At 41.1% G+C, this 27525-nt stretch overlaps 3 protein-coding genes and 1 long non-coding RNA gene across 5 annotated transcripts; 3 read left to right on the top strand and 1 right to left on the bottom strand.

Moving 5' to 3' along the window:
* The first annotated feature begins 183 nt into the window (after positions 1 to 183).
* si:ch1073-280e3.1 (complement C2) lies at positions 184 to 6377 on the top strand. Its single transcript, XM_006801120.3, has 19 exons — positions 184 to 294; positions 426 to 538; positions 822 to 969; positions 1062 to 1247; positions 1586 to 1759; positions 1881 to 1979; positions 2083 to 2225; positions 2362 to 2500; positions 2626 to 2754; positions 3039 to 3149; positions 3235 to 3372; positions 3519 to 3628; positions 3714 to 3840; positions 4964 to 5117; positions 5190 to 5263; positions 5385 to 5485; positions 5559 to 5688; positions 5769 to 5818; positions 5900 to 6377. The coding sequence occupies exons 1-19, from the start codon at positions 243 to 245 to the stop codon at positions 6062 to 6064; spliced, it is 2343 nt and encodes a 780-aa protein (XP_006801183.2). The 5' UTR covers positions 184 to 242; the 3' UTR covers positions 6065 to 6377.
* pnkp (polynucleotide kinase 3'-phosphatase) lies at positions 6154 to 14034 on the bottom strand. The gene is made up of 17 exons (XM_087850794.1): positions 13664 to 14034; positions 12467 to 12513; positions 11938 to 12216; positions 11536 to 11826; positions 10705 to 10784; positions 10491 to 10548; positions 10278 to 10385; positions 10131 to 10202; positions 9632 to 9680; positions 8432 to 8502; positions 8218 to 8310; positions 8033 to 8129; positions 7887 to 7948; positions 7387 to 7496; positions 6854 to 6941; positions 6700 to 6767; positions 6154 to 6548 (listed from the first exon to the last, which is right to left on the bottom strand). Exons 1-17 carry the CDS (start codon positions 13782 to 13784, stop codon positions 6428 to 6430), a joined length of 1815 nt encoding a protein of 604 aa, XP_087706920.1. The 5' UTR covers positions 13785 to 14034; the 3' UTR covers positions 6154 to 6427.
* Positions 14035 to 14380: 346 nt separating this feature from the next.
* LOC102780245 (TRPM8 channel-associated factor homolog) lies at positions 14381 to 25728 on the top strand. Of its 2 annotated transcripts, none has more exons than XM_087850793.1 (12): positions 14381 to 14524; positions 19111 to 19838; positions 20223 to 20439; positions 20878 to 21172; positions 21267 to 21568; positions 21687 to 21861; positions 22098 to 22192; positions 22478 to 22691; positions 22866 to 23102; positions 24123 to 24340; positions 24534 to 24647; positions 24929 to 25728. In XM_087850793.1, exons 2-12 carry the CDS (start codon positions 19189 to 19191, stop codon positions 25169 to 25171), a joined length of 2760 nt encoding a protein of 919 aa, XP_087706919.1. In that variant the 5' UTR covers positions 14381 to 14524; positions 19111 to 19188; the 3' UTR covers positions 25172 to 25728. The 2 variants fall into 2 exon arrangements, with proteins under 2 accessions (XP_087706919.1, XP_087706918.1); XM_087850792.1 differs by lacking the exon at positions 14381 to 14524 and adding an exon at positions 18519 to 18702.
* A 533-nt stretch (positions 25729 to 26261) lies between these two features.
* On the top strand, positions 26262 to 27516 carry LOC148098812 (uncharacterized). Its single transcript, XR_015719970.1, has 3 exons — positions 26262 to 26451; positions 27038 to 27101; positions 27477 to 27516. It is a non-coding gene; the product is annotated as an uncharacterized LOC148098812 (long non-coding RNA).
* The last annotated feature ends 9 nt before the right edge of the window (positions 27517 to 27525 follow it).

Raw genomic sequence — 27525 nt, 5'->3', positions numbered from 1 at the left:
GTCACTGAACAGAACAAGACCTCAAACAATCCTGAAGAAAGAGAAAGAGATCAAAACTAAAAGTGAGTGACTTTATTTGTCCTCTGTCCTAAATTGCTCAATGCCTCCTCTTCCCGTTCGGTCCTCTGTGTTAATGGGTAATCAGTCATCAAATAAAGGAACAGACTGCATGTCGATAGAAACACTCTTGTTGCAGCTTCTGTTACTTAAAGGTAAAAAAGAAGTTGCTACAGAGACCAGCCATGCACCACAGATCTATACTGTGGATCCTCCTCCTCGTGTTGGTCCATAGAGGTGAGCATTTCACTTTTAAGTGCATTTGATTGTGTCAGATGTGTGTGGACTGGTGCCACATGCCCGAGTGTGCTTTGTGTGCGTGCAGAACTGCATGTTTGTTAGCCACAGTTTCACTGCGTGCGCTCTAGGGTCCCTGCAAAAGACCGACTACGACTATGTAGATGAAGCGTACGATGATGAAGAGCCCGTGAACTGCTCGGTCACAGAGAGCATCAAAGGTGGACATGTCACCTACTCCAAGGTAATTCCAATTCCAAGTAATATGTGCACCTGGGTGAGAGGTTTAAGTAAAATGCAAATGTACAGCATTTTAAATAGTGTAAATATTCAGTTTTAGTTCTCATAGTTTTAGCGTAGTTTTAATGTTGCTGACAACAGAAGAATTAGAAAGTTGATTTTCTGGTTATGATAAAAAAACAAAAAAATAAAATAAAATCCAAGTGATGCAACAGGGACATGGCTTTACTGGAAAACCTCATGTTACCTAATCTGTTTATTTAAACAACTGTTTGTTTCCTCGACAGGGAGGGCTGGTGGACAGCGTGCTGACCTATCACTGCGGTCCAGGGAAATACCCGTCCCCAGTTAGCTACAGGACATGTGAAGAACAAGGGGAGTGGTCGCCCATGAGACTAGCCAGTGGGAGGCTTGCATCTAGGGCCACATGCAAAGGTAATGTTGATGATGATGATGATGCCTTCAGTATCATACACACATGAAAGCGGTCCCATTCTGGTGTGCACATACATCTTCCTCTCACCCAGATGTGCTGTGTGCGGCTCAGCTGCAGCTGGATCATGGTGACTTCTGGCCCAGGAGCCAGTGGTTTGCTGTTGGGGCGACACAGAGCTTCTCCTGCCAGGAAGGCTTCACCCTCTATGGCTCAGCTGAGAGAAACTGCACTCTCTCTGGGGAGTGGACGGGAGAAACCCCCATCTGTAACAACCATGGTGAGAAAAGAAGAAATTAAAAAGCGAATCTTTCTGTATGAATCATAAAATTTTAAGGAACTCCACTTACGTTTGCACGGGTCTTCTTCCAGTTTATCACACTTGCTTATGCTGCAGTTTACACTGGAATGATAGTGTTATTTCATTGTGACGTGCAAATATTCTGATGTCTCAAAAAGCCCATTTGCATAATTTCAACATGCTACATAGTTGCTTTTTTATAATCAAACCTAATTCTTTAGTCACTGTAATAGTGAAAACATGAAAAGCCTTTTCAAAGATGCTGAAATTCCCAGAAATCACTATTTTATATTTTTTGCATCTGTTTGCAAATTCAGCTGATGACTGTGACGACCCGGGGATCCCACCCGGTGCCCTGAGGTCAGGGGGCCGGTTCTTCAGGGGAGAAAAGTTGACTTACCGGTGTCAGACCGGTCTGGATCTGCTCGGGTCGGCCGAAAGGTTCTGTCTGGAGCACCGGGAATGGAGCGGATCAAAACCACGTTGCCATGGTGCTTTAAATTTACAGTTTTCTGCCTATAATTTCACAGGACATTAATTCTTTAAGAACAAAAAAAGAAAAGAAAATTGAGCATCATGACAGCAAATTAACAATGTGTTGCTTTGTCACAGGTCCAAATACCTTTGACTCCCCCAGTGCTGTGGCTGCAGCCATGACAGGATCACTTGCAGGCCTAATGGATGTAATGTCACCTGACGACAAAAAGAAAGGTGGTTACCATGAAATGTTAAGCACATGTTGATATAATTGGAATACACATAATCAGTAACAAAAAGCCAAAAAAAAAGAAAAAATCCACTTTGTGTGTTTAAGAGGAAAGCATTTCCTTTGGCCGAACCTTCCGCGTGGCTGAAGTCAGCCGTATGCACATCTACATCTTACTGGACACATCAGGAAGCATCGAAAGGGAGGAGTTTGAGAAATCCAGGAATGCCACCATTGCTCTGATCAGAAAGGTCAGCATTGAAAGAGCTCAGCGTGACGACCTGAGACCTGACAGTGAAATCCTTGATGCACTTATGATCCTAGTTTATGTGTCTTCCCCTTTCAGCAAGTAAGAAACCCACTCATGTTCTTCATTTTTTTCTCCAGCTGGACAGTTACGATGTAAAGTTGAATTTCCACGTGTTGTCTTTTGCCACCGAGGCCAAAGACATCGTCGACATCATGGACGAAGAAAGTGGTAACATTGACGACGTCATCTGGAGCATCATGGATTTTAACTACATGAGTATGACTCTGCTTGTTCTGCCTTTATTTGAAAACCACGTCTTTTGATCTGAGTCAGTCTGCATCGCACCACAACTGTGATGCATTTATTTCCATAGTGATTTATTCCTCTTTGTTCACGTATAGGCCACGGGCGCAAGACAGGCACCAACATCCACGGTGCTCTGAAGCGCGTCGAAGAGAGGATGAGCATCTTTAAGCGCAACAACAATCAATTTAATGAGACCCAGAACATCATCATCATAGCAACAGATGGTGACAACACTCAGAGACACTGTTTTAATGCTGTATATATTACACTAAGTCTGTATATATAGGACGATATAGTCTGAATAGAATGAAAGTCTGAATACATTGAGTGACGTTACAAAGGATTTGGGGCCATCTTTATATATACAAATACATGTACGTATATATTTGTGTGTGTATATATATCACATTGTAACACAAAGTGTTTCTGGAAAAGCACTTTGTAATGCTGGTTTTAAAAGTGCTGTACAAATATAATTTATTCTGTCCTAATGTTTTTCTACCCACAGGTTACTCTAACACAGGGAAATCGGCTAAGACTGTCCTCACAAAGATCCGGGATTTGCTGGGTTATAGTAACCGAGACCCAGACCCAGACCACACAAATGAGAAAATGCTAGGTATTGTGATGGAAATAACATATTAAAAAGGTTGAGCTGGAGTTGGCGCACTTATCTGCATTTATGTTTCCATGTGCACTTTCAGACGTCTATGTGTTTGGCGTCAAGGAGAAGGTGAACAAAGAGGAGTTGAATTCTTTGGCCTCAAAAAAACGTGGTGAGACTCACGTGTTCATCCTCAAAGATTATGACAAACTGGGAGAAGTGTTCAACAGCATCATTAGTAAGTAGAAGTCAACCCTCCACTCTAACACAAAACAGCCAAATGAAACAACATTAGCGATTTATCTTTCACATTTCATGCTTGTTGAAAAAAACAAAAGTGAAAAACTGAAGTGGGAACATTCATTTGTTTAATCTATAAATCAGGTGACGAGAGTGTGACCATGTGTGGGGTGGCTCAGGAAGACATCTCCAAGGATGAGCAGGACGGCGGAAAGAGAGCTTACACCACCCCCTGGCACGTGACTCTGAAATCAGTAAGAGCTTTATTTCAATAAGGAATTCTTTGTGTTCAATATTATCAAGTGGATTTTTACATACTGACATTTTCCTTCCCTGTAGGCTGAATGGGGAACGGGCAAGTCCTGCTTTGGATCCATTGTAAGCCAGAACTGGGTGCTGACGGCTGCTCATTGCTTTGCCAGAGAAAGCACGGGCAGTGTCCCACGGCAGCTGTACATAGAATATGGTCAGTGGTTATTGTGGAAAATTCTTAAATTTGTAGATCTACATACAGCCCATTTAGATCATAAGGTGGCCGGACCAGTGAAACTACATAATAAATGTGTGAAATCACATAAAAAGTCAGGATAGTTCGTTGCACAGACCATCCTGAAATTATAAAATATAAATATGTTACTATGGACTCACTAATAATAAAAAACTGTTAGTGAATTACTTTGGTGTAATCCCATTTTATAAACCTTATTTAGTGTTTAATCTTAATCTTAAGATTCTCATTAAATATGAATTCTGTTTACTTTTTCATTCTAATTTAATTTAAATCCTAATCAGGTGGTTTTTAACCCTAACAAAAGTCTTAATCAGTAATATAGTCTTTTATCCTATTTTCTATTTGATCATATTTCTATTTAATTTAGTTCTAATTTACCTTTTTATCGTATTCAAGTTTAAAGCTGGGTGACAAATTATAATCTAATTTAATCAAATTTACTTTTTAATTCTAATATTCTTTTTAATTGCTGATAAAGTTTTAATTTTAATAAGTTCTTTTAAATTGTAATTTAGTTTCAATATTCACAATCCATTAAAAAGAAATCCCAGTTAATTTTGTAATTTGGTTTTAAATCCTTATTTAGTTTTTTAATTAAAAAATTACATAAAAATGGCATCTTTTAATCCTGATTAAAACCCTCCAGTTGTGTGCAACCCCTTACTTTAGTGTTTTGGTCACAATTGTTTTAACAGCTCTTAAATTGACAAAAGGAACATTTTCCACCACCAAATTCAGTTCAATGGGTCGTTCAGTGGTCATTCAGGGGGTCAGAAGCCAGGGGGTATGGGGGTGGATTCCCATTCATTTCCTGTGGTGCGCAGATGTAACAAAGTTGATAAAAACACTCAAAATTGAACGAAAGAGGTGCTCATCACTCTTATATGTTCAAGTGCACAGTGTGGAGGATGTCATAAGGCCTTGAGGCAATCAGATGTAAAACACAATATTTATGAGTTTTTTCATTTGTAAATCAGTCAGATTTGACCGACAGGAGTATTTAATCCTAGCTTAGTTCTTAATGAATAAACTGCAGGTGCTAATCATTGTGTTATAGGCTGTGGTCGTTTGTCCTCAGGTCTCCCACCCTCCCAGTCAAATGTCAAGAGAGTGATCATGCACCCCAGCTACAGCACCAGCGCACTCAAACACAGAAACGTCTCAGAGTTTTATGACTATGATGTAGCTCTGGTGGAGACAAACAGCAGCATCCCGCTGTCATGGATGGCCAGGTAAGACGAGTTAAACATTCTGTGCGTTTCTAATCCTCTTGTCATGCTTATTGTCTGTGTGCCGTACAACAGACCCATCTGCCTGCCATGCACCGTACCAGGCTCCCGAGCCATGAAGAAAGTCAACTCTACCTGTGAAGACCACAGTACGTGACCTTTACCTTCTCCACAACGTGATTTGCGATGAGTCTGTTATAGTGTGACACAAAACTGAGGATAAATCGTTGAATAAATGATAATTTATTCCGAATAAAATTAATGTTCCAGGAGTGGAGTTACTAACGCTCGAGCAGACTCCTGCTTTTTTCAACCATAAGATCTCAGGAAGCAATGAACGCAAAGAAACACATATTCATACAGGGCGTCAGGTGAGCGCTGCTTTCGTCTTATCGTCAGTACTGTGTTAACAGGGATTTGTTACAGTGCATCATTTGTCTGCAGAGGCTTGGCTGTGTGGAGAAGGCAAGGAAGCTTGTTGAGCACACGGATGTGACTTTGGATGAGTTTGTACCTGACAGATTCCTCTGCTCTGGGGGAACTGCAGGATATCAGGATGCTATCACCTGCCAAGGTCTGGTCTCTTCTGCATAGTAATCCTAAGAGTTTGACCAACATCGGAACCACCTAACAGCTCAATGCGTTTCTTTCTAGGCGATTCTGGTGGGTCCCTGTTTCTGCAGAAAAAGAAGCGCTACTTTCAGGTCAGTTTGCCGATATTTATAAGAGCCTAACTTTGCTGGGGAATCAGGATCAAAGAGACAATTTCCTGCTCTCATCACCAGGTTGGTGTGGTGTCTTGGGGCATCGTAGATGTGTGTAAAATACAAGGATTCACAAGGACGCCTCCTCCAGATGCTCGAGACTTTCACATTGACCTCTTCAAGATAATGCCGTGGTTGAAGCAGCATCTGGGGAAGGAGATCCAGTTCCTGCCTGAGATAAACTGAGCGGGTCCAGGATTAGACTGCAGATTTCAACAGAGCAAACACAGAGGAGGTGAACTCTCTCCAAACTTAAATACTCACAACCAATCAAATAGATTTTCTAAAGCTTTATTGACATATTCAAGCTGTGCAGTAAAATTACACAACATACATACTACGTGACGCATCAAACTACTGTTATGTTCATTCATATAGATGTTCAACTGGCCTTTGTTAAAACACCGTTTTAATAACGTCTCTGATTTTGGAGTTGGACTTTGTGGCTAGAGATCTTAAAACACTGGACTGAAATAAATGTGGATGTCTGCTGATGTTACTGGGTACCATTTGTGTTTTTTCTTTGTCAGAAAAGTAAAAGGTGTCCAGTCAGCCCTCAGAAAACTGTCTGAACAGAGTTTCTGATTGCTTGTCTTTGAAGCTTGGAACAAAATGGATTTGGAGGATCTCGGAGAATCCCTCGGAGAGAGCAGGAGCCTGGAAATGTTTCCTGTTCAGGGAGAGACGGAGAATTTTTTAGAATAAAGAATTACCCGGTACTGAAAATGGTAGATGTGGGCCTTTTGCTACAACAAACAAATATGTCTTAAACTTAAAGAATGAGGGAGGGAGGGCTGTCCTTCCTGACCAGTGTTACTTACTTATAGCTGTGGAAAACCATGTCATTGACCTTGGCGTGTTTGCTGTCTGACGGAGCCATCTCACGGAACTGCCGACAATAATGATGCTTTTTAAAAACAACAACACAAAAACCCACGAGTGTATAATGGCGCAGTGTGGACGAGTGAGACATACCCTGTTGTTGTGTTTGGCCTGCTCCAGAGTGGCAGAGAAGTGAAAGCAGCGACAAGGAACACCTGCTGCTTTGGCCACATCCACATAGCTACAAAATACACACAAATACACACAAAGGAACAAAAATAAAGTGATGAAACACAACAATAACAATCACTTTGAGAGCATTTTTCTGTGAGGGTAAAGTTAGTGCTTGTCATGGCTCTTCTCTCTCTCTTTACTTATCAAACTTGAAATACAGCACCAGAGTCAAATAGTCTGTCACATAATTCAATGTATTACACTGAGCTGATTCCAGAAACACCAAGCAGATAAGTGACTCTATTAGACTTCAGTGTAAACAGAAGGTGAATATCTCCACCCTGATTGCAAATATCTGATATATACTTTGAATGTGATGGTAGACACTGGATACGTGTTCATCTTTGAATGACTCCCCAGCCCAGTGTGTACTCAGGTCAGGTGGATTTGAATATATGGGTGTACTATAACAAGTCAGGACACACACACGCACTCAGACTGAGGTGCTTTACCGTTTGCGAGACTCTGGGTCTGGATTTGTGTTGTCTACGGCGACGCTGTGGCCCTCCTTCAGAGCGCGCTCACATGCCGACACGCAGTTTTGCCACGAACCGAGTGTGTCCTGATCCGGAAACAAATGGAGAGGTGTCAATATCACATGGAAAGTAGACACAAACGGTGACAAAAATATGGTGGCTGACAATTTAGGGTTGCTGTGGCTCAGGAGAGAGTGGGTCATCTGCTAATTGAAAGGTTGGTTCAATTCCTGACTGCTCCACTCTGCGTGCTGAAGTGCCCTTAGGCAAGATACTGACACCCAATTCATCCCAGATGCATTCATTAGAGTGTGAATGTGTGAATAAATGCTTTGAGTGCTCGAGGAGAGTAAAAAAGCACCAGATAAGAACCAGTCCATATATACCATATAGATAATTTTCATTATAGTTAAAGTAGTTCAGTGCAAAGACAAAATTAAAGTGGATAAGCACATATTGCCGCAAGCGCCACTCACCCTGTTGACATAAACGTAGCCCTTTGGAATAACGTGGGTGTGGAAGAAGGTGGATTTACCCGCTGCAGATCAAAGGAAGACGGAATGAGATCAGAAGGGTGTTTGTCAAAGGTGAGAACAGAACGATGACTCTGTGGTTTTCTTACATGCTGGGAATCCCACGGCAACAATGACTTCGGTGTCACCGGAGGTGAGGGAGGCGGACGGTGGGTCGTACAGCCTGGCAGCAGAGTCGAGCTTAGACTAGCGATTTAAATAAAGACAACCGTCAACGAAACACTGAAGCAGAAGACATATACAATGTAATATGTACAGACTATATTGTACCCACAGGGTTAAATTCAGGCAGGCTGTAGGGGGCGCGCTTCCAACCCAAAAAGTACTCCTCTGGGGTGTAGAACTGCAATCCGAGGTTCAGAGCAAACTATGACATAAAGAATATACATCCTCCGTTAACATAAAGAGACGACAGGTAATACTTGACATGCCACAAAAGATCAAGAGTGTAAATAGGGTTTCCTCTAAGCTGCTAACATAGCTCTTACCAAGCGATCACTGCAGGAGAAGTCCTTTTTCTTCTTCCCTGGAGCCCAGTTTTCTGGTCTTCCTGCGGCATCTGAGCACAGATGTAAGTCACACGCTGTGTGTGCATGTTTGTGCAGCTTGTATGTGATTGAGTTAATGCGAAGGTTAATTTAGGAGGGAGACGTGAAGTTAGTTTAGTCTCCAAACTGCAGAACTTAGTAGATAACGCGATGTAGGGATGCGCAATTTAACAATGGTTAAATGTTCAAAAATAGCCTGACATTTTCTTCTGTTTATGATGAAAACAAGTTTGTGCTCTGTGACAACAGCTGGACTAAATGGACAAAAAATAAGCAAACAGGAGAAAAAATAAAACATTAAATGTACTCGCACTTATATAACACTGTTCTAGTATTCCTGACACTAAATGTGCCATACAAGTCCCACTTTAGATTTGTTTAGCACTTAATTCTATGCATTTCAAGCCCTGTGAATACCTCACATCTGTGGTCAGTTTTGAATCATTAGCTACCGTAGCATGCATGTCTATGGAAGAAGGAGGAGAGAACCCGCACAGGCACAGGATGAACATGCGAAAACCTTCCCTGTGTGAGCTGACATTGCTTCAAAGGAAAATGAATCGGTATAGAGTAGGCCAACAATTCAAATAAATATCTAAATCTCTCTCTCTCTCTCTCACACACACTCCTACTTGTTACTCAGTATTATTTCAGCATTTATACTCTTCACTGCTGGGCTCTAGATAACAGCCAGTCCTGCATTACGTATGGGGGATGATCTGATATCGTCGTGTTGGTGTTGTTCCCAGATCATCATGAAAATGTTGTTCCAGGTTCAACATTGCAAGGGACCAATCACATTATTGTGACGTTATTCTTTTGCGCACCAACCCATTCGTGCATTTATGAAATTCCAATGTTGCAAGGACAATATCAATTCTGCTTAGCGTTTATTAAAGGGTTAGGGTCCGTTGATCGGCGGACAAAGGCGGTTTCTTGCAGCTTAAGTACAGTTTTTTGTTTTACGCCGGTTTTTCCCAAAGTCGCAAAAGTATGACATCACAACATTCTGATTGGTCACTTGCAATGTTGATCCTGGAACAACCTTTAGTATGATGATCTGGGAACAACACCAACACGAGGATATCACATCTTGCACCTATGGGCAGCTCACTGTGAAAAGAAGCTGGGATCACTCACCTCCAACATAGAAACTCTGTGTCATGTCAACAGTCACGTCATCATTGGCCTGAGCGGGAAACATACATGCAAAAACATTCAAACTAAATAATAATATATTTTTTAATAAGGACTTGCTGAAACACAAGTATATGTTACACTCACATAAACACATTAAAATACATACTCTCATTACACCATTGGATCGTTTTTAATGGTCCTGTTCATCAAAACTGTGTTTGTGGATCACATGACTTTTTAAAATGATTTCATAATCAAATCAAAGGATTTTTCATTTACTTTTTGTTGTCTTACTCTTCTTTGTTTTATTGTGGATGTGATATAAAAAAACAAAGCCAAATGTGCAACAGTGAAATGAGAAAAGATGAGGGCGGCTTCTATGACTCATCACATCTGTTAACTGCTTCTTTGTGCAGGCTGTGTCTGTGTAAATAACATTTGAGGTGTGGCTCTTAAGTGGGCGTGTGCGCCTTTTTCATGGATGTTACCTGCCATTTACCTTCTCACATAGGTGATTCCACATTCCCATGACTGGTTTCCTGTAAATACCAGGACCGGCTGCTACAAACACCTGAAACACAGACAGTGAGATCACCTATAAATAGTACTATGAACAATGAGAACCAGCTCATGCAACATGACCAACCTGCACAGGCAGCTTCAGAGTGGCAAGGATGTCCTCCACTTTGGACTTGAACACTTCTGGTCTCAGTTTGCCTTTAGCAATCCCTAACTGGTTGGTGAAGAAGACCACCTGCAGGGCGAGAGACAAACCCAGTGACAAATGCTGCCAGAGCAAATCAAATTTAACCGTGCAAAAGTACACTTTAGCATTAGCATCACATAAGCTTCTCCTCACCTTGTAACCTTTCTTGAGCAGGCTGGCTAGCTTGGGCTGAATCTCTGGGTACAAAATTCTGGTAATTGAACACAAACAAAACGTGAAAGTCTGACAATCTGGAAATGAAACTACGCAAAAAAGAAAATACAGACATTTATTTGTAACTCTTAATAAAATCAAATAAAATGGAATGAGAAAAATGAACAGGAAAAGCTGAGGAGTGCAGACGTACTTCCAGTCATCTGGTGCTGTAGGAAAGACTTTGCCAGACTTGGTGGTGATGATGCAGCCATCAATGTCAAACCCAGCGATCTGGAGTTAGAAGAGGCAAATTAGCCATATCTTTCACAAAACCTTGTGCATAACACATAAACCTGAATTTTAACATCTTGTTCATCTCCGAGTCAAGCTCATCTGCTCATGCAACTCTGGCGTGTAAGCCCACGACTGCACGCATCGTGAGCTCTGCAGTTCAAACAAACCTTAAACTCGTACAGGCAGCAAGCACCGACTCCTCTGACAAACTGACCCAAATTTCACATGAAGGATCATCGCTGGTGATGGCAGCCGGGCCTTTCACACAGCGAGACCAGCCCCGTTCCCCTCCTCCCTGCACCCAGACCTCAATACCAAAATCTCTGGCCACTGCTCACCCCACACAGCATATTTGAATCCATGTGACACACTGGACGTGATCCAGCAGTCACTGGACAGACACAAATCAAAGGGGACAGGATGCGAATTCCACTGAGAAATGTAAAAAAAAAGAAGCAGCTGTGATGGAAGACCTCCAGAGGAGCCTGAGAAGATGATCTTGAAGGGGTAAATGGTAATGATTTTAATCAGGTAAGGCTTTTTTATTATGATGGGTGCATTTTCTGACCTTTTGGATCCCAGTTCACACAATAACAAAAAGAGTTGCTGATTAATTTACTGAGAAGAGCTGAACATGATATGCTGCAGAGTTTTTAGGTCTTTCACTCATTTGAACGTTATATAAAACACTGCCTGCTGTAGATAAAGACTCCATATCTGCTGATCATCTGAATGAATCACTCCCCACCTTGTCGCTCCCTTTGACACCAGCAGCTGTGTAAACCATTAAGCTGCCAAACTGCTGCCAGCTGCTCTTTAGACTTGGTTTTGAAGACGATGACGGCTGGTTGCTGCTGCTCTCCTCTGTCAGGGACTTTTTGGCAAATTCCTGAAGGTACTTAAGCCGTTCGCCAGCCAGTCTCTCCTCCTCATCCTCCTCCTCCTCCTCTTTCATCTGCCAATCAGAAGCTTCCTCCGCTATTCTTTGGCGCTTCACCTCAGGTTGCTCTTTCTTTGGGCTCAGTTGCCTTTTAGATGACTAAATAACAAGGAACAAAACAGCAATTTCTCTCATTCTGGCTCCTCTTTATACATATACATATGCTTGTAGACAGCTAGATCCATGAATCAATACATCACAGAGGTTTACCTTCATGGGAGAGCTGGGGAAGAAATCCTTTATGTTGCGTTTGGGTGTGGGACTGGACTGTGCCTCTTTTTCTTTTGAACTCGTCCCTCCTTTTGTCTTATCTGCTGCTTTCAGCCCTCTCTGTGCCGTGCTGGAGGTGATCCCATTGGAGCTCAGAGAGTAGTTCAGTGTGAATGGGTGGCTCTGGTTAACTAGGTAGAGAGTACCTCCGTGGCTGAGTTTACCAGACTGACCCCGGCCCAGCTTCTCACCATCCAGGGAACTGGGGTTGGGACCCAGCTGTGGAGAAATGGACATTGGACTGTAGCAGTTACAGTTAGCACATGAGCTGTGAGGTAACAAGAGTGGACAAAGAGGACAATGTGCTGACATCAGCTTTGAATATAATGACACGCCGGTTGCGGGTGGATCAGGTGTAATTGCTTGGGGTTAAATATTAATTCGCGCTGATGTTGAAAGGAGTGTGCTCTAGTTTAATAGGCAGGGTCGTTATTCTACTGTGGAGGCACCCAGTGTTTGTTCTTCATACCTGTGTAACAACAACATCCTGGTCTGCAAAGCAAGCCACCACCTTCACTGTAATAAATAAAAAGACACACACACACTTCGTATGTATACACATCTAGAGCTGGGACCAAAAAAACTAAAACAAGACAAAACAACAACTCTCTAACTCATTTTAATGCAGATTTGCCATTTAAATGCAGTCTTTATTTTGCAATATGAAAACTAAATGCATAAAACAAATGCCTCGGCTAATTTTGAAAATTACCATGTGCCATTACATACAGTACTATGCAAAAAAAGTCTTGAGCCACCAATGTTGTCTTTATACTTTAACAGACTTGTTTTTTTTAAATAAGTCTTGAGTAATAGTTCTCCTGGATTTCTCAAGGTCTTCAAAGTTTTCTTTGGACATTAGCTGCTTTTTCACTCATTTTCAATCCACTCCTTGTAACTGAACGTTTTCAGAAAGATTTATTTTATTTTGTTTTATTTAGTTTTTTTTTTTGTTAGGCCACTTAACACTGACTTATAAATCATTTAGCATTAAACTATATCTAATTCAAGGAAGGAAGCAGTGTTGTGTCTTTAAATAAAAGTTAAAGAACCAATTCCAAACTGTGTTGCAAGAACACAGTCATTTGTTGCCATTTCTTTAATGGAACCTATGAGAAATATCAAAGATAACTCAGTCTGCCAGGCAGAAAACTGTATGTTTGCACCAATATGGTGATTCCCAAGAAACTATTGAAGGGCACACCTGGCCCCTAACCACTAAAACATTTATATACATACCTACTGATTTTCAGGGAGAAAAAAAGTACCAGCCTGGTTCTTTTTCTTGCTCTATTTGACTCCCCGTGGATGCAATTTTAAGCTCCTCACTTAATAAGTACATATATCTGTATGTAAAATTGTAACCAAAGTTCAGTCATGATGAGTTTAAATCCCTGTTAGTGACTTGTAGAGTGAATGCAAGACACTCAAAACACAAAACTCAGTCAGCACCACTGATTTACTTTCTCACATAAATACATGAATGAATTAAAGCTTACAGCCACATTAGCAGTATTTTCTTGCGTTGTACACTGTAAAGTAATTTACAGCTTTAGGGTGGTTTGTTATAAAGTTATGCTTCAGCAGAGCACGAGCACTAACAGCTTCGCAGATTTAAATCTAGAGTGTCTCGCGATGAATTTGGCAGATAAGCAGGACGCCTCACCCTGATGTCTGGAGCACTTCTTATCTGTGACACCAGTGTCCGGACCCCGGCCCAGAATCACAGCCCGTCCATCTTCCAGGGGGATCCGAGCTCCAGAGGCGCCAACCAGCGTGCAGGACATTCGAACAAGCGGCCACAGAGAGGCTGTTTTCCGCTTAATATGTTGTGTTTAAGAGTCTTTTTTTAAAGTCAAGCCAAAGTACAGGACATTAAACGGCCTCACGCAGTAGTGTTTAACACCATTACAACTTCAACTACCTCAATTTCTTTTCGTCTTCTAAAGAAAAACTTGAAGAATGTGTGAACTACAAACTACAGGGGTCTGATTTTGCAGCGTTGTCCCCGCGGTCCGACGCAAAAATAACTACGGTTAGCAACGTCGTCCCCGCGTCAGGTTCCGCTCAAAGTGTAGGTTACATGAGCAAAGTCGCGGTCAAGCTAGCAGGAGCTGAAATTATTTTGTTTCTTTTCTTTTCTTTTTTGGGGGGGGAAAGTCAGCATTGAAATCACTTGAGTTTTATTTTTAAATAAATATACATATAATGCGTAATGTAATAATGATAATGTACAATCATTGTGGACTGCGCAATCACATGGTAAAAAAAACAAACCCTGCAGGATAAAGAAAACTATTCTGTTGGGTTTCTGAGTCATTCGGCACTGGTACCGTGTTATCAGAAAGAAAAGCGCAACAACATTCTAGATGCCGCTGACTGAACCACAACATAATGTTTCCACTCTCTCGTTGTTGACACGTGTAATATAACAACAATACATGTTCGTATTACTCTCCCTAGATGGAATAAGACGTTGTCATTTGTTGTTCATTGAAGGAGTTAAATATTTAACACATCAGTATTGGTGAGTCACTATTTTCCTTTTCAGGTCCTTTAATGGGCGAGACGGGAGAAAAAGATAATACGGAAATAAGACAAAGTAACACATTGTTCTGGTTACACTTTCAGCTAAAAGCTCATCTAAAGACTAATTTAGTGTGACGAACAAGTGATCACTATTTATTATGCAAACCTTAAGTCTAAAGCGGAACGACGAAGTGTAATCACGCTATTCTATGGTCAAGCTGAAAGATAATACTTCGATATAATGCAAAACCCAGAGAATAAAAAACACCATATTCTGCTGTTTATTTTACCTCCAGAAAGTTCTGTGTTGTGCTTTTCATCATTCACAACTATTTACTCTCCTCTCTCTATATACTGGACTGTATGTAGCAGAGATTACAATAAAGTTTACTTTGACTTCAGCAGCAAGCAGGCGCACCGAGGGCTCTCGCGCTCACTTTTCGCGTGTAGAATTTCGAAAAACAAATCAAAACATTGGTGCAAATTATAAGTCTGTATTATAATGTCTGGTGTTTTCGTGTTTGTTGTTTTGTTTTTATTTTGCGAGTTGGTTATTAGATGCCGCTCCAGCCGGCCAGAGAAGCAGGCGCACCTCGCAAACGGAGGGCGCCCTTACTCCCAGCAAATGGGCGATAGAAAACCGATCGGTGCCTATGCCATTCCCAATATGCGCTGGCTGATGTCGGGGCAGCATGAGTACGAGCAATTTTTTATTTTTTTTTTGCCGATGCCCCACCACGATGCCGCCCCGGGCAACCGTCCGTGTCGCCCGTATCAAAAAACCGCTACTGTGTATCAGTGATCATACCATAGACACAATTTCGGGCTCCCACATTTTGTCCGAAACTTTACATTAACAAGTTTGTTTGTTTTTTACTGTTATTCAAATGCAACCGTGGAAATAACGAATAGAACAAAAGTCATTCATTCTTACCTTATATTAATCGTGGTGCAGGCCAGTGCAGTGCATGAACTGATGCCTTCTCCGGTCAATTCCGCTGAGAGTAAATCTAATGTCCCGCTCTACTGTACAAGACAATGGTTACCTGACGGGATGTACCACTGTGAGAGGGGGGGCTATGGAATAGTTCAAGTGGTAACAGCTTTAATTTCCCGCTCAACCATAAATCAATGGTTTTTCAACGTGATTGTTGTCACCTTGTCAACTATAAATAGATCAACAATCAACGATGACAGAACAACAGTGAATCAATGTTATTTCAATGTCAGTGTCAGGTTTCATCAGTATTTCAATGTTGTTTCAACATTGGTTTTGTGTTGACATTTCAAGCCTGACGATTCTGATGGTTCAGATGGAAAATCAACATCTGTTCAATGTCTCCTTGCTATCTGGGTTGACACATTGATAATGTTGATACCGCTGTCATTTCCCATGCTTCTGTTTATTCTTTTGCTGTTCTCAGTAGCCCGTCTGTGGGCTGTCCTCATCGTAAACCTACCACTCATGATCTTATCTCCTCAACTCCTCAAATAGGCCCTCACTTCCACATTAGGGATGCACCGATACCACTTTTTTGGAAACGAGTACAAGTACGAGCATTTCAGTACTCGCCGATACCGATACCGAGTACTTAATAAAAACATGATTTAAATTTACAGGTAACAGCTTTAGTCCTATAATTTAACAAAAAAACAACAACAAGGGACTGGTTTGGAATTAAGAACATTTATTTAAAATGAAAAGCATGTTGTATGCAACATATTACAGAATAAATAATTATGAAAAAAAATTTAAACAGTGACAGTGCAACTCAAGTATTGTTTTCAGTTTATTGTAAACTCTGCCGCTTTGGAGAACACAAGGGGCATTAATATACATCTTTGCTATTTAGTGCACAATATTTGAATAAACTAACAACATCCACCAACAGAACTGTGGCAGTCAGTGCAACTGAGGTAGGTATTAACATCAAGTCTAAGATGACTCACTTAATGGAGAGAAAAAGTGAGTGGCAGGTTTTTTTTTTTTAAAGAAAAGTAGCTTTTCTGCATTATCAGCAGTCAGACTGTTTCTGTTTTCATCTATAATGTGTGACACTGAGCTAAAAAGCCTTTCACTTTCCACACTGCTACATGGGGCTGAGAGGTATTTACGCGTCTGTTTCTCTGTTTAGACGTCTCACAAGCAGAGTCACAGCTGGGATGACATCAGAGGCTAGTGCGTCGTAGCTGCTCACTTTTTTAGTTAGTTCCTCAAAGGGGGCGAGGATGGCAACAGTCGGACACCCCCAGTCCTCGCTTTTGCTCAATGAGGGACTGGAGCATGTAATACGTGCTGTTCCAGCGCGTCTGTACGTCCTGCTGCAGTCTCTTTATTGGCTGGTTGAGCTGTCCCTGAATGTCCTCGAGGCGGGAGTAGGCTAAGGCGGAATGTTTAAAATGCCCAACTATTTTCCGGCCCACTGCTAAAGCATCAGCTATAGTGATGGGATTTCCGGCTCTTTTTAGAGATCCGGCTCTTTCGGCTCGACTCACTAAAAAGAGCCGGCTCTTTCGGCTCCGAACCGGCTCTTCAGGTTGTTTTGTTGCTTTAATTATTTAATCATTAACAATAATATAAAATTATGCAGAAAAGGAATTATCAATGTTAAAAAAAGTGGTTTTATTTATATATGTTTATATATGGCCCCTAGAGACAAAGCACGTACAAACTCTAAAACATATACAAACTCCAAAAAGCACGTACAAACTCCAAAACACATTTCTAGCGTTTACTGAACTTCCAAAACAGAGCTACCCAGATCACTTAAATTACACAATTGAAAGCATGTGTGTATTGTTTGTGTATTTATAGACAAGCACTCATATTTATTCAAATAATTAAAAAAAAAAAAGTTAATTTACCTGTTACTACCACACACCAAATCCGGTTGTTGATACTTCCTGGCTTGTGTAGCCACTAGGAAACAAAAGCTCAACACTGCGCCCAGCATCCTGGAGCACTTCTGTTGTCTTTTGTACGTGATTCTGAGTTTTTACGTGTTTTGGAGTTTTTACGCGTTTTGGAGTTTGTACATGCTTAGGAGTTTGTACGTGTTTTGGAGTTTTTACGTGCTTTGTCTCTAAGGGCCACCATAAATATACTTTATTTATTCACTCCACATAAAATGTAATAAATAAATCATATAATACAAAAAACAACTATTTACATTTTAAATTTTTAACTATTTAAATTTTCAGCTTTTTCCTTTTAAACAAATTTAACGTGAAACAACACAAAACACTGCAAACCACAACACAATTAAATATAAATTAAAATATTAAAACAAGAAGAAGATGCACATTCTCTGTCATATGGGCCTGCATGATTTCTGAATCCTTTATCATCTGCAACTGAAAATAGTGGATGATTACTATACCTTTCTAATGTGACGTTGTTGTCCCTCGCTCTCTTTCTCTCTGGCTCTGTTCCTGTGCTACTGCAAGTGTAACTAACGCCCCTCCCCCCCTCTGCCCAGCGCAGAGTACAGGCCGCGCGTGCGGAGTTTAGCGGAAAAAAGGGCGAGAGAGAGGGTGAGAGAAAGAAAAAAAAAAAACCTCACGGCTCCCAATAAGGAGCCGGCTCGCGTCGTTCACTTCAAAGAGTCGGCTCTAAGAGCCATTTCGTTCGCGAACGACCCATCACTAATCAGCTATGCTCCTCTGTGCTAATAAGCATGGGTAAATAAGCGTGGGTAAACTCTTTGTACTCGTTGTCGTGTTGGGATTTTGGTGCTTGATTAAATTACTTGTGTTAAATGCGCTACATTTTGAGCCTCCTCTGGACAATTTCGCTGAGCACAATTTGCAGTCCGCCTTTGTTTTCGCGTCTTCGTTCACTTTGAAATAGTTCCACATGGCTGACTTGTCTCGCCTGCCCTTCTCTCAGCTCTGAGCTGCAGCCGGGGCCTGGGGGCGGGCACTTGGGGCCTTGGGGCAGGCCCTCGGTGCCTGTGATTAACCCCTTACATGCCGCTCAAACATAGAAAGGTCTCAGACCGTGGTATCGGGGACTTTTAACGAGTACGAGTACTTTAGAAAATGTGGTATCGAGGCCGATACCTGTATCGCTATCGGTGCATCCCTATTCCACATTCTTTATTCTATCAGGTAGAGCTCCTTGTGTGTCACCTGCCTTCAAAAACTATTGAGCTGCACCGGAAAGTCATCTTGCAGGTAAAATATATATATAAATAAATAAAAGAATGCCCTTTTTAAAGGTGTTTAGTAGTAACCAGATATGTAAACTCTGAGTATTGGTGCTATCATGTGGAAAGCAGTTATTTAACTTTTCATCTCTGAACCTGCTTTATTTTCAGAATTTGCTGTAATGTCTTGTCATGGTGTATGAGGCATTAGTCACCAGTCATACTTTCACTTTATTTATTTGTTTTTGTTATTCACAGTACACTGTGAATGTGCTTCTTGTTATTCTGTGAATACATTTCTTGTTTTTGCATATATTACCTACTTTACCTGCTGCCTAAGTGCAAAAGTTTGTTTCACCTCAAGTGAATACATGTGCTCAAATGATAATAAAACTACGTAATTCTTTTTTTTCCCTCTATCTCTACTTGATGCAAGAAATACTGTGAAGTCGAATCTGCTGGCACAACTTGCCCTCGATCTTCATCATTCTTCAGAGTATAAATCCTCTACACTATGTCGTCCAACCAATCATTCAAAAGCCAACATGAAGAAGCCTACATGTCTCTGACGAGAGGCATGAAGGAGCTGGACCTACATGGACCCTGTGTTCCCAGTGACCTGTTGCTGATTGGAGACCATGCCTTTCCTTTAGCAATGAACAGCCGAGGTCAGGTGCTGATGGCTGCCTCTCTGTACGGCAGTGGAAGGATTGTGGTCCTGGGTCATGAGGGCTACTTGACAGCCTTTCCTGCTCTGGTAGAAAATGCTCTGACCTGGCTGAGAGGTGATGGCTCTGATAACCTCTCAGTAGGGGTGCACAGAAGTGTCAGTGCAGTTGCTAATAACCTCCAAAAATTCAGCTTCCAAGTAGAAGTTGTGGGAGCCTTCAGTGACAAACAGGGAGTTGGTGTTTATGTGACCGATGCCTACAGCGTGGGCTCAGACCCAGTGGAGCTGGTGGCCTTTCTGAAAGCTGGAGGAGGGGTGCTGATAGCTGGGCAGGCGTGGGGCTGGGCTGCAGATCACCCCAAAGAGAACACACTGCATCAGTTTGATGGGAATAAAGTGTCGGGAGTGGCAGGGATTTACTTCACTAAGCATTGTGGTGAGGCGGAGAACCTGCCCGTCTACCCTCAGATCCCGTCCTCCTGGATGTCTGTGGTGTGAGTAATTGCTATAACTATTTTAGATTCCATGTTTGTTCTTTTAAACCCACAAGGTAAATATAACATGAAATAAATTGCAATCTACTATAGACTATATGTACAGTATTTTTACAGGAACTTGTTGATAATAACATTAAGAAAATCAATTTTATGTTGAAGTTTCATATTTATTGTTTTTATACATAGTGACTGGTAATAATTATACAACATGAATGCAATTCAAATTTTCATAGTGATAATCTTCCAAAAATGTAAAAAATACAATTACTTGTATGTTGGTTAATTGTTTTGATAACACGCAAAAACTCATTTGAAAACGCAATTTACACAATTATTCTTAACAGTGTCTCTCATTCCTATCATGACTCTTCCACCTTTCAGCTTGGGTAAGGATTTTGAGGACGACTTGCAGTTCTTACTCCAGGGGGTTTCAGAGTTCCAGGTCCCGTCTAATTTAACTGCTTCGGAGGTTTTAGTCCATGGACCGCTAGCATTTCCCATTGCGACCACAGGTGATGGACGGGCGTTCCTGGCAGGAGGCTACTATGGACAGGGACGAGTGATTGTGGCTACACATGAAGGATTTCTGGGACTCGGGGTAAATTAGACATTTGTTATTTTCACTATATATATATTTTAGTATTGTATATTTCTGTCAGCACTTTGATGCTTACAGTAGATTTCGGCCACCTGTGATGAGAGAATATAAAAGAACATTCTAACCGTTTGATGTCTGAGCCATCATTGGTGATAACCCTAACTCTGTATGAGGCATGACGCAGGGGTTAGAGATCGTTGTCTACTAATCTAAAGGTTTGTCTGTTGATCCCATGCTTCTTCAGTTTGGATGTTGAAGTATATTCGGCAAATACGCTGAACCCTAAGTTTCTTTTGATGTCTATGGTGTGAGTACCCGAGTCTGAGCCTTTTAACCATCAATGGTTAAAAAGGAAATGCTTCTGCTGTTCCGAGAAATCTTTTATACATCACATGTACACGTGACTGCCTTTGTTCCTGCTTTCCTTCCATTTTTTAGAGCATGGCTCCATTTTGGCAAAATGCCATTCACTGGTTGGATGAAGGCCGCAGAGGGGTTGTAGGTGTCATGAATATAGATGCTGCAATCAAAATTCTCAGCAAGTCTGGGCTGAAGTGTGAGAAGACAAACTTCAGGAAAAACCTCAGCGTGTTTGTGTGTAAAGCGTACATCAGTGAGCATTTGGAGGAAATCAAAAACTTTGTGGCAGAGGGAGGAGGCCTGCTGATTGGAGGACATGCCTGGTACTGGGCGCAGACACATGCTGGGCAAAATCCACTTACAGAATTCTCAGGTATGAAAATGCACGACCAATGCATCTGATTTGTGTGACATCTCCAACAATACACCAGAGTATTTTAAGTCAGATTTGTTTTAATGTCTTTCAGGAAACAAGATCTTAAATCAAATGGGATTGAGCCTGTTGGGAGCAACAATCGGAGGAGGAACATACAAAGCTCTCGTACCCACCCAGGCTATTAAAGACAGCTACCACTTCCGCCACCTTCTATACCGCTTTGCTGCCCATGTGACTGCAGGTGAAAAACTTAGCAAACATGAGGAGGGATGTCTGAAAAAGCTGGGCAACGACTGCAATGCCTACTTGCAGATGAAAGCCCATGATTGCTCCCACTACCGGCAAGTGTTGGCCACACTCACTGACTTATTAAAGAGGTCAGGCCTGCCACAGGTGAGTAGCTGCCCTTTATGGATGGGGTTTGGTGAGGGGTCGCTCGTCTGCCCTTTTTTTTGCAGATAGTGTCATAATGTGGGGACATATCTAATAACATTCACCATTCACTTTCAAGGTGAGTGAAAAAAGCCCTGCAAAGAGTCCCAAAGACCACCTCCTCCTCGCTGTGGGTACCCAGGTATATAAGGTTTGCCCAGATCCCGATGCCCTCCTGCCCTATCTTATCAAGGACAACCCAATGATGCCTGTTGTCTATAACCACCGGATCAAGGTTGATGTTGATACAGCAGGTCAGATCTCACTGCTGTGTTCAAAAATGTGAATGTGGTTATTTGAATTTAGGTACAAATTTAAATTGTACAGCATCGTTCAGCATGATGCAGCAATGCCTGTTGTTCAGTGTCACACAGTATTAATACATGCACCTCTTTGTAGACACTGAAAACTGTTAAATACATTTTTTTAAATGCATATTTTATACATGTAAAATTCCCTGACTGTCATCTTTTATAATTGTGTGTTTCAGATAAGGAAAAGTGGATCAGTACAGGTCTCTACCTCTCTCCTGGTATGAAGACCTACATCGCTGTACCACCTCAGATTGTCAAAAAGAATTGGAAGGTACAGCATATGAAGTCAATTGATTTTGAGTTCACTCAGAATGTTGCAACTTTGTTACCTAAAGATAGCGAGGTGCCAGAAACTGAAAAATTCCAGACACAAAACTTGTCTCTGGTGAATAGATACTGTAAGTCGATTCAGGCCATTTAGTTGTTTACACACAGAGCAGTCATTGCAATTTTTAGTTATTCCTTTTTACAGTGTTGCATACTTTGTGGTATTGCTTATATTATTATATTTGTGCTTGTATTATTGCTTATAATGCATTTTCCTTTTCTTCTGCAGATTCAGATAGGATGTCAAACTGATTCTCTGCACAAGAACGATGTGCTGAAGAGACCACCGTCTGTCCATGAGCGATTTCCTGTCACCTCAGAGATGATACAAGTTTGGAACCTTTGGGGAGGACTCATCTACCTGGTGGCCCCACCTAAAACACAAGTGAAGGGGTTGGAGGTCACAGCACAGATGGCTGTACCTGCTCCATACTATAAGACTGGTGAGTCTGCGGTGGATCGAACTTTGATATGTGTTTGCACTAGTGTGTACCTTTGTTTGTACTGGTCTAATAGACTATTTTTTTAAACAGTCTATAATTTGAAGGGCTGAGGGCAGCATCTCCCAGGTAATAATCCAAAGCAATTTAATAGATCCACTCCTTCCTTCTATTCAGGTGTAACAACTGCAGCTGAGTGGTCGTTGCTGCGCACGGCTCCTTCACCCTGGGCAGAGTTGGAGTTTGAAAACATCATCCTCACCGTACCGTCAGATGCTGTTCGGGGTCTGGAGCGCCCCGACAAGGTGGCTGCTCTGTGGGATGAAATCATGAGGGCCATTGCAGATCTGGCTGCCAAACCACACAAATTTCCCCGCAAGGAGCGCTTTGTGGCAGATGTGCAGATTTCTCACGGTAAGTGCATTTTGCCTCATGTTGTACAGTACACACCTAACTATTATTTTCTTATCATATATAGAGTCTCAAGTAATCCTGGGTGACAGGCAGGGTATGCATGGACCAGTTCTCTGGAATAGAACTAGCAAACAGAAAGTATTCAGTCACCAATCCAAATTAAATTTTTCAATTCAATTCAATTCAATCTTATTTATGCAGCGCCAAATCACAACAACAGTCACCTCAAGGCGCTTTATATTGTAAGCTAGACCCTACAATAATACATACAGAGAAAAACCCAACAATCATATGACCCCCCTATAAACAAGCACATTGGCTGTGACCAGTTGTTGTGATAAAAAAAAAAAAAAAGCAGGATAAAAAAACATGCTGTGAAAGAGAGCCAGCGACTGATAACAAGTAGGATTCAATGTAGAGAGGTCTGTTAACATATAGTGAGTGAAAAGAGTGACTGGAGGAGAAATATTTAAGGCATCATGGGAATCTCCCAGCAACCTAAAACTATTGCAGCATAACTAAGGGAGGATTCAGGGTCACCTGATCCAGGTATATGCTTTTTTCATCACCAAGCACAATGCAAAGCACTCATTCAGAATGGGATGTCACTCAAGTTCATATGGGTGTGAAGGCAGACGTGCAAATACCTTTGGCAAAATAGTGCATATATACAATTACAATGCTGGCTTTACCTGTCTATCAAGTTTGAGAAAATGAAGTAAGCGTGTGTACGCCCTGTAAGCTGAAAGCTCAGGCTTTAGAGCTCTAAATGCTTATTCTCAATGCTTATTTTTTCCTTCTACTTTTGGTTCTGTTTGAAATCCCTGAGGGCATCCCTGAGGACTCCAGTGGATGCAACCATCCACTGGAGTCTATCCCAGCTGTCACACGGCGAAAGGCTGAGCAGACCCTGGACAGTTGCATTGAAAAACCATAATCATGTCATACTTTTGCTTGTTTGTTTGTTTTTACATAAGAATCATCACTATACTACTGTTCATTTCTCCTTTTTCTGTTCAGGTTTTATGCATGCAGGTTATCCTATCATGGTACAAAAAAACTCAGCTGCTAACCTGGTTGACGTTAAAAAAGGTAAAGGCATGTGGGGCCCCATCCACGAGTTGGGACACAACCAACAGAGAGGCTGCTGGGAGTTCCCACCACACACCACAGAGTGTACATGCAACCTGTGGTCAGTGTATGTGCATGAAGAGGTGCTGGGCATCAAGAGGGAGAAGGTGGAGTAAATCACATGCGTCTTTCAGACCAATGGCCAGAAAAGCTTTTGTTGAATTGTGATGCTTTTCATATCAATCAGTTTTAGAAAGCATAACTCTTTTTTTGATATCCTATGAGGACAGAAGACTTAACACTGTTTTTCTTTAGAGTACAATGCTTAACAGTCACCTCATTCCATACTGTTCAATGCAGGCTCATGGAGCTATGACTGCAGCAAAACGACAAAGTCGAACCAAGGATTACATCGCAGGAGGCAGGAAACTTGAGAGCTGGAGCATGTGGGTGGCTCTGGAAACATATATGCAGGTAAGAGAATTCTGCTCTGTAGAGAAACTGTCCTTTGTCCACACTGGACTGACCTGCTTTCACTGGAAAAAAAATGATTGCATGTAAAACTGAAAGCAGAGTGTGAAACAAGGCGAGTTCCAGAAACTGTAAGATGATATCTTTTAAATGAAGTCACTATCAAGAAAGTGTGGAGACAGAATTAAAACAGCATCTTAACAAACAGAAATAAGCCTGACATGAACATTTTATTAGACATAACATGATTATCAGCATTATGATTTTTGTCTCCTCATCTGCAGCTCCAGGAAAGGTTTGGCTGGGATGCCTTTAAGAAAGTGTTTACTGCGTATCATCACATGAAGGACTTCCCCAAGGACAAGAAAGGAAAAATGAATCTGTATGCTGAGACTTTCTCCCAGACTGTGGGGATGGACCTGACTGGCTTCTTTAAGGCCTGGGGATGGCCAATAGAAACGGCCACTAAAGGGAAGCTCTCCCAGCTGCCTTCCTGGAACGATCACCCCATGACCCAGTATAACTAAACCTCAGACCACTGCAGTGTGCAGGGAAATGGTTTCAACCAATATCTTAATTTGAAGTGAATGATGAGCAACACGGTGAACTGATTTGGTGTTTGGTGTTCTGTTTTAACAACATTTGTTAGAGTATCTGAATAGAGAAACAAATGATGTGGTGAGGTGATAGGTATTGAATTCAGTTTGAATTATTTTTCCCTGATGTACCTGTACGGGGTAGGTACAGTAGGCTTTCACTTACTGCCAGGTACACTAGACATTCGATGATATCAAGAGTGGATCTTTGACTTTGTTTTGTACAGGGCTGAAATCATAGCAAGGCATTGCACTACTATAGCATACAACGCAATAAACTTGCCTTACACTGTGCTCTACTGAATACGTTCACTGCAACCCTTTCCTTAAAAAATAGTAGTCTTTTATGAGGACACAGGATTTTTATAAGGACACTTATATTATTAGAAATGTGGATTTTCTTTATGTGAATAAGCATAATATTGAATCTCTCATTTGCTCTGCTGCTGTATTTTCATGTTTGCATTATGTTGGGTTGCAATAAAGAGGTCAGACTTTATAATAAAAGAACTTTTGTCTTTAGTTTCACTACACTGATATCTGAAACAGCTTCAATAATAATCCAATTTATCTTTTTCCATTAAGAGAGAGAAAAAAAGTGAAAGACTTAATTTCATTCTGAAATACTGTTATATTGTAGCTGCATCAATACGGTGATTCCCAAAGAGCCATTAGCTGAATACTTGGCATATCTCAACATGGTCTGCTGTTTGTCCTTACAAATATTTTGAGGACCCCCCATAAGCATACCCTCTTGGGACCTGTGTGAGGCCAGATTATGATTATGTATTTACAGTCTAGGTTTATTTTTTTCTAAAATATTCAGCAATATTATCCAACATTAATTACGTACAGAGTTGGGAGTCAGCATTGAAATCACTTGATGTGCAATAGTTTGTTAATATAGCAAAACTTGTGCTGGACTGCGCAGTCAGATGGTGAAAAACTGCAGGATAAAGAAAACTTTATCCTGTTGGCTTTCTGAGTCAGTCGGCACCCGTACCGTGTTGTCTGAAAGAAAAGCGCAACAACATTCTAAACTTCTGCTGACTGGACCACATTATAATATTTCCATCTCATTTGTGGACTCTGTCTTTGTTCACACGTGTAATATAACAACAATGTATATTTATAATACTCTCACTGGATGTAATAAGACGTCGTTATTTGCTACTCACCGAAGGAGTTAAATATTTAACACATCCGCATTGGTGAGTCACTATTTTGGTTTTTAGGTCCTATAATGGGCGAGGCAGGGAGAAAAAGTTGATACGGAAAGAAGACAAAGTAACACATTGTCCTGGTTACATTTTGAGCTAAAAGCTCATCTGAAGACTAATTCAGTGTGACAAAATAGTGAGCACTATTTATTATCCAAACCTTTAGTCTAAAGCCGAACGACGAACGGATAAAGAGTAATCACGCTATGCTATCCCGCTATGGTAATGCTGAAAGATGTAATAATTTGATATGGTGCAAAACACACTGAATTAAAAACAACACATTCTTCTGTTTATTTTACCTCCAGAAAGTTCTCTGCTGTGCCCTTTAGCGTTCACAACTAGTTACTAAAGATGACAGGATGAGCAGGTTTCTCCGTGGGCTACGTACTTGTTTAGGGTGTATCAGTAATTACAACATCCACACAATGGGAATGTTGACATACCGCTGTCATTTTCCATGCTTCTGTTTATTTTTTGCTGTGCTCAGTAACCCGTCTGTGGGCTGTCCTCATGTAACCTACCACTCATGATCTCCTCAAACAGGCACTCCCTTTCACATTCTTTATTCTGTCAGGTAGAGCTCTTTGTGTCATCTGCTTTGAAAAACTCTTGAGCTGCACCGGAAAGTCATCTTGCAGGTAAAAATATTATTAAATAAAAGAATGCCTTTATTTTTTTTAAGTTGTTTAGTAGTAATGAGATATGTAAAATCTGGGTCTTGGTTGTACCAAGTGGAAAGCAGCTATTTAACTTTTTATCTCTGAATCAGCTTTATTTACTGTAATGGTTTGTCATGACTTATGAGGCATTAGTCACCAGTCATACTTTCATTTTATTTATTTATTTTTTTGTTATCTTATTCACACTACACTGTGAATATGATTCTTGTTTTTGCATATATTACCTACTTTAACTGCTGTGTGAGTGCAAATATTTGTTTCACCTCAAGTGAATACGTGTGCTGGAATGATAATAAAAAACAATGAATTTTTCTTTCTGCCCTATTTCCACAGGTCACCTTGGCATACATTGATGCAGGAAATACTGTGAAATTTTCAGAGA

Source organism: Neolamprologus brichardi, chromosome 14 (genome assembly GCF_056152115.1).
Source record: "Neolamprologus brichardi isolate AB-2024 chromosome 14, ASM5615211v1, whole genome shotgun sequence".
In the NCBI taxonomy this organism is placed as follows: Eukaryota; Metazoa; Chordata; class Actinopteri; order Cichliformes; family Cichlidae; genus Neolamprologus; species Neolamprologus brichardi.
Note: the sequence above shows the minus strand (reverse complement) of the source record. Positions and strands in the feature narration are given on the sequence as shown.

Coding starts and splice junctions, on each gene's coding strand:
- si:ch1073-280e3.1 (XM_006801120.3), top strand. CDS start 243: ATGCACCACAGATCTATACTGTGGATCCTCCTCCTCGTGTTGGTCCAT. Junction 1,760..1,880: donor ATCAAAACCACGTTGCCATG/GTGCTTTAAATT, acceptor GCTTTGTCACAG/GTCCAAATACCTTTGACTCC. Junction 2,501..2,625: donor CATGGATTTTAACTACATGA/GTATGACTCTGC, acceptor GTTCACGTATAG/GCCACGGGCGCAAGACAGGC.
- pnkp (XM_087850794.1), bottom strand. CDS start 13,784: ATGTCCTGCACGCTGGTTGGCGCCTCTGGAGCTCGGATCCCCCTGGAA. Junction 10,549..10,704: donor ACAGCACCAGATGACTGGAA/GTACGTCTGCAC, acceptor TTCAATTACCAG/AATTTTGTACCCAGAGATTC. Junction 10,203..10,277: donor CTCTGAAGCTGCCTGTGCAG/GTTGGTCATGTT, acceptor TCTGTGTTTCAG/GTGTTTGTAGCAGCCGGTCC.
- LOC102780245 (XM_087850793.1), top strand. CDS start 19,189: ATGTCGTCCAACCAATCATTCAAAAGCCAACATGAAGAAGCCTACATG. Junction 23,103..24,122: donor AGATGTGCAGATTTCTCACG/GTAAGTGCATTT, acceptor TTTTCTGTTCAG/GTTTTATGCATGCAGGTTAT. Junction 24,341..24,533: donor TGGGCATCAAGAGGGAGAAG/GTGGAGTAAATC, acceptor TGTTCAATGCAG/GCTCATGGAGCTATGACTGC.